The sequence below is a fragment of the Mastomys coucha genome, unplaced genomic scaffold (genome assembly GCF_008632895.1).
Source record: "Mastomys coucha isolate ucsf_1 unplaced genomic scaffold, UCSF_Mcou_1 pScaffold16, whole genome shotgun sequence".
Classification (NCBI taxonomy): domain Eukaryota; kingdom Metazoa; phylum Chordata; class Mammalia; order Rodentia; family Muridae; genus Mastomys; species Mastomys coucha.
The window spans coordinates 57,062,662-57,072,698 of record NW_022196898.1 but is presented as its reverse complement, the minus strand read 5'-3'; the positions used below and the strand labels follow the sequence as shown (position 1 = coordinate 57,072,698).

The 10,037-nt window shown below is 44.1% G+C and overlaps 1 protein-coding gene across 1 annotated transcript in view; it reads right to left on the bottom strand.

Moving 5' to 3' along the window:
* Nucleotides 1–9,761, bottom strand: part of Henmt1 (HEN methyltransferase 1) — a 17,086-nt gene extending 7,325 nt beyond the window's left edge. Inside the window, exons 1-7 of the mRNA XM_031374649.1 lie at nt 9,380–9,761; nt 8,386–8,530; nt 6,935–7,063; nt 5,072–5,184; nt 4,321–4,455; nt 794–973; nt 580–652 (exon numbers count right to left, since the gene is read on the bottom strand). Coding sequence (XP_031230509.1) covers nt 580–652; nt 794–973; nt 4,321–4,455; nt 5,072–5,184; nt 6,935–7,063; nt 8,386–8,427 — 672 coding nt within the window. The 5' untranslated portion in view covers nt 8,428–8,530; nt 9,380–9,761. The remainder of the gene's footprint in view (nt 1–579; nt 653–793; nt 974–4,320; nt 4,456–5,071; nt 5,185–6,934; nt 7,064–8,385; nt 8,531–9,379) is intronic.
* Nucleotides 9,762–10,037: the final 276 nt, after the last annotated feature.

Below are 10,037 nucleotides of genomic sequence, written 5' to 3'. Positions count from 1 at the left end.
AAGAAAGAAAGAAAGAAAGAAAGAAAGAAAGAAAGAAAGAAAGAAAGAAAGAGAGAGAAAGAAAAGGAAAAGAAAAGAAACTCAGAAATATGAAGAACCAGAGTATTTCTAAGCCAAGCATGGTGGCAGGTGCCTAGCATGCCACTTGGACTGAAGAAGCAGAAGCATTGGGAGTTTAAAGCTAGCCTGAGCTATATAAGGAGGTGCCACCTAAAAAAAAAAAAAAAATCTAAAGTTACACATTCTATGCAGGCATATGATGTTTCAGCAGGATGCCCGATTTCTGTAGGGAGCAAAGGTAGTGACACATTTTCAGCTTCTAAGTCACCACAGGAAGAGGAAAGGGAGGCTATGGGTCAGGCAAAGAGTAGAGGTGGATGAGGAGACCTCAAAGACACCAGCCTAAATTATGCACACTTGGAATTACACAAAAAAAAAAAAAAAAAAAAAGAGCACAAACCAAGAGGCCACCACAAGCATAGGTATGAGGTCACCTCGCAGCCCAGACCTTCCCCATTTTGGCCCTCATCCTATGCCAACACTACAGCCGCCTCTTAAAGACATCTAGTGGGCACATACTCCTCTGCTGTTGCCCAAATGTTCTGCTCTCCTTGTTCTCTCACTACATAGTAAGTCACACATGAAGACCTTGCTGGAATGAAGTAAGAAAAAGTTTAGGTAAGACAGACATATCAAAGCTTATTTCCTATAACAGCGTTCCAACCAAAACAACAACAACAAAACAAAACAAAAAAACAAAGAACCAACCAAATAAGAAACCTTCCGAACTTACCAGGTCTGAAACTCCATTCTGCTCCACTCAAATTTATGGTCGGCATCCCTCAGGGTCACTGTAGGAAACAGGGGGTTGAATTCAGCATTTGGTGTGCTGATGACAATCATGGCTGGTGACAGGTATCCAAAAACCACGTCAGGAAATCTGGCCAGATCATCTGAATCCAAATGTTCTATTCTAAAGTGGTTAATAAGAAAGATGGAGTCAATGTGGCTTTGCTTTCCCTGGTTGAATATTAATGTAATGAGGAGAAGATAATTCCTACCTGAATGTTGATTTCTCACTCCTTTGATAATGCAACAGTCCTCAACCCACGAACAATTGTTTTTGTGTTTGAACCCTTCCCCTCCCAGCTTTGTTCAGGATGATCCATCAACTAAGATATTCTGCTGATTCTATAGAACTCATATCAATATTCCTTTTTTAAAGCATCTGAGTTTGTGCAGCCTTTGATTTGATGCCCCAAGAGCACATTACCACTATGTGCCCTTTTTTTTTTTTTTTCTGAGACAGGGTTTCTTTGTGTAGCCCTGGCTGTCTTGGAACTCACTCTGTAAACCAGGCTGGCCTTGAACTCAGAAATCCGCCTGCCTCTGCCTCTGCCTCCCAAGTGCTGTGATTAAAGGCGTGCGCCACCACTACCGGGCTTATGTGCTCTTTTCAAAAATGCATTCCCAGGGGGAGCTGGAGAGAGGGTATAGCAATTATGAGCATAGACTGCTCTTACAGGGGATCCAAGTTTGGTTTCTATAACCCATATCAGGTGACTCACGGCCACCAATAACTCCAGATCCAGGGTATCTTGTGCCTTCTTCTAGCTTCCAGAGGCACCTGAACTCACACACACTTGTGGACATACTTAGACCTAAGTTCAGATCCCCTGTGTTGACAGAAACAATCTGGCATTGGAACACACATCTGTAACCCCAATGCTGGGAGGTGAGGATCAGAACAACTGGGCTTCGAGTGTGAGACAGGGATTATATAACATGAACACAGGCATCATTGTGAGAGTTCCTGATAACTCGGACTATGGCTACACGAGAGGAAGCACTTCACCTTATTTTTGTAATTTTTATTTATTATCCGTGTGTGTGTGTGTGTGTGTGTGTGTGTGTGTGTGTGTGTATGAGAGAGAGACAGAGAGAGAGAGAGACAGAGACAGAGACAGAGAGAGAGAGAGAGAGAGGTAGACATGCATGTGCCATGCATCTGAGGATGACACTGATAACCAGCTCTCTCCTTCCACCTTTATATGATTCTGGAATTTGAATACAGGTCTCTAGACTTATACAGCAAGTGCCTCTTCCTGCTGAGCCATCTCATTGGCCCAAAGCATTCCTTCTTAGAAAAGATGTTTAAAGGTCTGTGATATGGCTAGCAAGTAAAGGTGCTTACCTCCAAACATGACAACCTGAGTTCCCCAGGAACACACACACACACACACACACACACATACCCACACCCACACACACCTAATAAAAACTGTTAGAGGGCTGGGGAGATGGCTCAGTCGTTAAGTGAATTGGTTGTTCTTCTAGAGGTCCTGAGTTCAATTCCCAGCAACTACATGGTGGCTCACAACCATCTGTAATGGAATCTGATGCCCTCTACTGGTATGTCTGAAAAGAGCAACTGTGTACTTACATACATAAAATAAACAAATCTTTTAAAAAAATAAATAAATAAATATGTTTAGACTATATTTAACATTTAAGAGTAAAAGGCCACTTATGCCAATGTACTCTCAAGTGGATCATATGAAAACTGCGTACAGGAAGTTACACCCAGAGGAAAAGCTTAAGCGAGTGGGACCAAAGGTAAAGAATGAGTGAGCCTGGTTGAACTCAACAGTGGGATTAGTTGCTAATTCCACACATCTGTAACTACAAGTGATGCTGGAACTAGGGACGAGTGGCAAACCGCATCCCCCATCTCAGACAAACACCATTTATGGGAGGACTTGGAGAAAAGAAAGGGAGGGGAAACTGCATAATAATAATCTCAAAAGACAGCACAGTAATTTTTAAAAGATATTATCAATCACTATTACATGTGACATCATAGATTAACCCCAGCACAGCAGAAGAGAATCATCAATACCCTACTCTTACCAACTGACAGGCTATCTCAAACAAAAAAGTCTGAATTAAATGAATCGTAGGTCAAAGGAACTTAACATATAATCTACAGAATGTTCTACCCAAAAACATTCTTCTCAGCAGCCCATGGAGCATTCACAGAAATATATTATGCATTAGGACCCAAAGTATGTCTTACCAAATACAGAATGACTGATATGATCCCCTGTATCTGGACAATCAAATGTAGTAAGACTACAAATCAACAGCAAGAGAAACTCTAAAAGGCCTAAAGGCCTGGTTTCAATCCTTAGCACCACATAAAACTGAGCATGGTAGCTCACACCTATAATCCCAACAACTAGGGCAGTAGAGACAGAGTAATTCAAGATTATATACATCAAGTTTGAGACCATCCTCATCTATGTTAGACTTAAGAAAAAAGGAAGAAAGGAAGGAAAGAAGGAAGGGAGAGAGGGAGGGAGAGACAGAGAGAGGGAGGGAGAAAGGAAGGAAGGAAGGAAGGAAGGAAGGAAGGAAGGAAGGAAAAAAGGCAGACAGACAGGGGCTGGAGAGATGGATCAGTGGTTAAAAGCAGTGGCTACTCTTCCAAAGGAGCAGAATTCAATTCCCAGCATCTACATGATGGTTCACAACTGTCAACTGTCAACTCCAGTCCCAGGGGATCTAATCCTTCTTCTGGTCTCCTCAGGCACTGTACACACATGGTACAATAACATCCAGGTAAACATTAATACACATAAAAGTAAATTTAAAGTCCAATAAACATAATGCATTATAAAAAAGAAGTCCAAACAAGTTTCTTTATTATTATACATGTGACTATTTGCTTGCCCATCATATGCCCTCAGAGATGAGAGGAGGAAGTTGGAGCCCGTGGAATGGGGTTATGAATGGATGTTGGCTACCATGTGGGTGCTGGGAGAACAAGTGTTCTTAATCAGAGAGACATCTTTCCAGTCCCACAGATGAAATCTTTAAACAAGGGCAAAAAGCATATATATGTATATGTATATATATATATATATATATATATATGTATGTGTGTGTGTATATGTATATATATGTACATATATATGTATGTATATGTGTATATATATGTATATATATACACATATATATATATAAAACCTTCCCTTAATTATTCCAAGAAAATAAAACACTGTGTGGAGGAAGAGAGTGCACATGTAATCCGATAAGCAAGAGAAGGGAGGTATTAACAGCTGGCTATGTGGTGAGTATATGAATGTCTATTTTTGGAATTGTCTTCATATTTGGAATTCCCAAGTAAAATACTCAAAGTAAAAAGATACTCCCAAATGATGACCAATTTTTTTTTTTTTACAAATAGCCATATTCATTTCTGAGGCTAGTTCCTTCATATTTTCCAAAATGGACAGTTTCTATAACTTTCAGACTTACAATTCAATGCATGTTATCAAATCGAATCCAAGCAAGCGGGAGTCTCTCTCCACAACAGAGCCATGATACAAGGTGACAGTCAAATCTAGATCTCGGGGTTTTACGAATTCCCCCAAATAGGGAGACAAGCGATGCCTGCAAAAGAACTATAAGTCAGAAACAGTGGCAAACAACCAATTAAGCAACCCTGGGGCTGGATTATGGCTCAGTGGCAAAGGGCTTACCCAGGTAAACAAGGAGGGGCCCTGAGGCTCAAAACCCTACTTTGGTGTATCTGGATTTACTGTGATTCCTGACACCACAGAAAGAAAAAGAAAAGGAATTCTGACAGCTATAGCTATAGAACCCAGATTATCACCTTTCCCCTGCACTGATGTTGACTCTAACTTGGCCTGTTTTTCTCGTCTTGTACTAAACACGAGGCCACCAGGCAACTTCCTTCCACAGTGGGAAGTTAGGCCAGGAAGAACAAGATTTTAATGTTCAGTGTGGTTCTCATTTTCACACTTTGCCTCTCTTTGGATCCGAGATGTCTTGGCTCTTTGCTCGTTAGAAGAGCAGAAAGGGGAGTGTGGTGTGAGGGGGTCAAGCACACGCACGCTTTACAGTACTCCCTCAGAACGACACGGTCATGAGACCCCATGACCTATGACTATACCTCATTTCTCCATAGTTCTACCACCACTCAGGCTTCCAACACAAGCACTTTGGGGGACAAACCACATCCAAACCATAGGACTAGAAGTATTACCCATTTGAATGCAATTTTTCCTCATTGATATCTACCCCAACAAGCAGTTGAATGCATGGGTAGATTTTTAGCAGCTTTAGGAGCTTGGTATCGCCACATCCCAGGTCTGCAACCTATAGATGAGACACAGTGTCATTTGCCAGACATTCATAGCCAGAAAGGTGTGAGTTTTTAAAACTGGGGGGAGGGGGGGTGTGAAGTACAAAACTAAGGAGCTTAGTTCAGATCCCCAAGCACCTATATAAAGTCAAGGGGCAGAATGCACCTGTAATCCTACCTACAGCCTAGCCAAATCTAACATATCCCTGTTCAGTTCGAAACCTATCTCAAAAACAATCCTAATGTGTGCCAGAGGAAGACACTAATGTTGACCTTTTCGGGGGGCCTCCATCCACATGTTTGTGCCTGTGTGGGTGTGTGTCCTGCCTCTATGGGAGACTGTATCAGTAATGAAAACAAAGTTATTATGGGGAAGGATGACCCAGAAGCATTCCTATTCAGAACAATTGCTACTTTCTATATTCGAGATAAGGGAGATAAAAGCATAGTAGTCTTCCACCTATAATCCTAGCACTTGGGGATGCTGAGACAGAAAACTCTGTTTGAAGGCAGCCAGGATAGGAGACCCTCTGCCTTCGGGGGGTCCAGGGAAGGCTAGTTTCCCCATTCAGATTCACATGCTGGGCTGGAGCTGGAATTGAATTGACAAAGTGCCTGCCTAGCATGCCTGAAGCCCTGGGTCCCATTCCCAGCTCCAGGTGAACCAAGAGCAATAGCACAGACCCATAATCCTAGCATTTGGCAAAGTAGAGGCAGGAAGATGGGGAGTTCAAAGTTACCCTCAGGTACAAAACAAAACTCATAAGGGGGGGTGGTTTTTTGTGTTTGTTTTGCTTTGTTTTAGGTGGTTTGATGCTTTTGGTTTGGTTTGTTTTAGACAGGATCATCGATGTGTACTCCTTGCTGGCCTGGAACTCACTGGCAAGCACTGTAATCACAGACTTGGGAGGGAGAGGCAGGAGAGTATAGTTGGAGGCCAGTTTGAACTATAAGACCTTGTCTCCAAAAATGAATAACCATAATTAAGCTGCCCTCACTGTTAAAAACGCTGTTGCTGGTCCTTCTTGGGATTATCATCATGACTTTCCCAATCTGTGACTTTGTTTATGCCTCCATGGTTTAAAAAAGAAAAAGGAAGGAAAAACAACAACAACAAACAAACAAAACAAAAAAGAAAAAAAAAACCCTCCTTAACTCTGAAATACGTGGAGTTCCTGCCCTTAAGGCCTTCTCCCTATTGCAATAATCACTTTGAAGTTTCTCCTGCTGGGCACACCAGTACTCTCTGCTTGGAGAAGTTGAGGCAGGAGGATCACTTGAGCCTATAAAGTAGAAGTCAGACTATGCAACCTACAAAACCACCTCTCTCTCTCTCTCTCTCTCTCTTTTTTTTTTTTTTTTTTTTTTTTTTTTTTTTTTGGTTTTTGAAGACAGGGTTTCTCTGTATAGCCCTGGCTGTCCTCTGTAGACCAGATTGGCCTCAAACTCAGAAATCTGCCTGTCTCTGCCTCCCAATTGCTGGGATTAAAGGCATGCGCCACCACTGCCTGGCCAAAACCACATCTCTTTTTCATTCTTTCTGACAGTTGTCTACTTGTATACAGGTACTGTAGTCATAGCCAACACCCTAAATCATTCAGGCTGGAGAAGTCACTCAGTAATATACAGTTTGCCTAGCATGCCAAAGTCCTTGTTTGTAATCCCAAATACCTGGGTGGGAGGCGAGGGAGCCGGTATCTTACAGTATATTTGATAAACCACTTTAATAAGGCAGCCTTAACAGTTAAAGATAACAATAATTACCTTCTTGGGTTCATGGCGATCCACTAGATCTCTAACGAACTGGTACCGTTGCTTGTATAATGGCGGTTTGAACCTAATTACCTTCTCTAGACAAACTTCTTTGAAATTACCACCAACCACACTATTGCACTGCAAGATTTTAAACAACAACAGAAAGGTCTCAATCGCGCGCACGACTTTAGACATTTATGAAGAAGACAAAAAGGATCAATCTGGACAACAGCAGCTCAAACCTAAGGTCACTGAGCAGTGCCCCTGTGACACACAACCTGCTTGCAGTCTGCCCTACGTGGGCATTCCTGCTTTCTGTAGAAACTGTAGTTGCTGTGTTAACTGCCAAGGACTGTGGTCCAGACAGACCAAAGACTAAGAAGCTAATTCTCTCAACCTCCCAGGCTTCACTCAGACTTCTAAGGCCTCTTCTCTAGCAGGCTTTGATCTGAGTCTGGACCCCAGTCTTTGGACTGCATGGGCCAGTTTTAGCAAGAATTCTAGCTCAGTTAAAAGTGAGTTTCCCACCTTCATGTTTCTTCTTAATTTTCTAAGCACTCACCCTATATTCCCATACACTACTCCTTGCCTGCATCTCTAGCTATACATCTCCATCTTCAGCTGCCCTCACTTTACTTACCCAGAGATAAGCCCTACCGTTCTTGTTGCTACAGTCCTAAATTGGAAATAGCCCTTTTTTTCATCAGCAGATCCAAGAGAAAAAGAAATACAAGCCGTGTCTGCCACCAGCTGTCCCTACTATTCCTACAAGTACTGTAAAGGACTAAACCAAGACAGACCTATATCTAGAGTAACGATATCCAATAAAAGCAAATTACTCATGGGGGGGGATGTAGATAGTGGCAGACCACTTGTCTTCCATGGGTGTGGCCCTGACCTCCATCCCCAGCAATACAATAAAACACGCCCCGCACATGCAACCAAGCCCCAGTCTCTTCTCTCCCTCCCTTGAGCCATGCTGGAGGCTGAACCCGGAGTTTCACACTTGTTAACGCTAAAATTAATCAAAGTAGAGTTCAGCTCCTTGCTCAGTTGCACTAGCCAAATTTCAAGTGCCCAAATGCTACACAGCAGGGAGATTCAACCTAGGTCACCAAGTGTGGTCTCTTAATGAGTATAACATCTTCCTGGAAACTTTAGAAATGCAAAATCTTGGGTCTCAACGGATCTCAGATAAGACTCTACACTTTAAACTGTCTTGGTAAAGAAAATGAAAAATAAAATCTCTAGGTGACCCATTTGTACTTTAGAGATTTTTTTTAAAATAACTAACAACTGTGGTTTTACTTTCTATGCATCAAATATGGGTATTTCACTGATGTCAATGTTATTTAGTTCAATACCCTGGGGGGAGATGCAAGGGCCTAATAGGATGGCTTGTCATTTCTCCACAGTCCCCTCTGAGACCTATGTGGGTGGGTAAGAAGGGTAGAATTTACCGGTATGTTTTCTGCCATTTCCATTTTGTTTCCGACTTCCATTGTGACAAAAAAGTAAGAATAATGCAGATTTATCCTCTGGGCTCTGTATCAGAATCAGCGGCAACTCAGCTGTAAATGCCAATTCCCTTTTCACAGGAGATGCCTAGAAGAAACGATGGCCCAGATGAAAAGGGGTAGGCATCCTGCTGCCTTCTCCTCTGTTACCACTTGCCCACCCACAGAGTTCACCCTGTAAGTACTGAGATGGGTTTGATGATGGGTTCTAAAACCATGCAACTGAGCAAAGTGCGATAATATTCATGTTTAACCTTTACTAGTTCAGTGTGATTCACGCTATTGCTAAGATCCTCGGCCTTGTGTTATGGATGCTGCTCGGTTGGTAGAATGCTTACACAGCAAGCCTGAACCATATTGGCTCTCCCCAACACTGCATAAAACCAGACCCAGTGGTACTCAGCACACAGAAATAGAGAGTCAGAAGTTCAACATCATCCTCGAAATCTCAACCTCATCCATTCTGCTTTCAGAAACTTCTCAAACATCGTCAAATGAATCCGGGGTGCGGTGGATGTCCTTACTAAGCCAATGGTGCTGCAACACGGATCCGATTCACTCGCGGACTTGGATGTTAGTATTCTATCACACATGTTCCTATCAACTAGAACTTAATCTGAAGTAAACAAGAGGTCAACCACTAGCTTTTCAGTAGTTTCCTGAGGTGTATCATGAACCTCGGCTGGGGGTAGGTGGGAGTAGGGGTGTTAGCGTTCCATCTCTAGTCTTCATCAAACCCCCAGCATCACTTACTTACCTACCCATGGGCAAAAAGCAAACCCACCCTGAAAAGCAAGAAGCTCAGACAAAGCCCCGCCCAGAACCGTGTGGCTGTGGGCCCCGCCCCTGACGCCCCTGGAGACCCCCCGACGCCCCCCGACGCCCCATGACGCCCCTGACGCCCGCGCAGCCGCGCTGCTCCATCCGTGCTCTGCACCTGGACGCCGGCTGGCCCTGCGCCTCGCGCCTGCGCTCTGCGTCCTCAGGGTCCTCGCTGGGCGTGCGAAGCCCGGCCATGCTCGGGCCCCATGCCTCCAGGCTGCCACCTCCAAGGTGTCGGTTTTGGGTCTCTTAACGGCTGCTGTGGCGCATGCCCCGAAGACATTTTCCCACCGATCTTCCGAACCCTGGAGACCACGACCCTCAGCCCCACAGCATCCCAGATCCTCGCGCTGCGGCGACCTGCCCCTGCCTTCCGCGACTGTTAGGTGCTGCCCAGACGAGCGGCCAGGCCAGGCTGCGGGCTCGGCGGCTGTTAGGTCCGTGGCGCCCCGGGTGCGAGGCTCCTCGTGCGCGGAAGAGACGTGGACATCGTCCGGGCCAATGGCAGGCCACAGAAGAGGCAGGTGAGCTCAGCGCGAGCCTGCTGGCCCAGAATTGATGGCACGAGGGCCTTTTAGGGACCATAAACTGGGTAAAGTTGAATCCCAACCACCTACGCTCTTAACCTTTTTTTAAAACCATATACACTTTAAGGACTGTCTGATCTTAGAAAATGTGTAGTGTTATGCCCTCCTTTCCATCAATTTTACACTTGCTGTATGCAATCAAAGAAGATGATTGGGAACGCCTGAGGTGGGAGTGGGAGCAAAAAA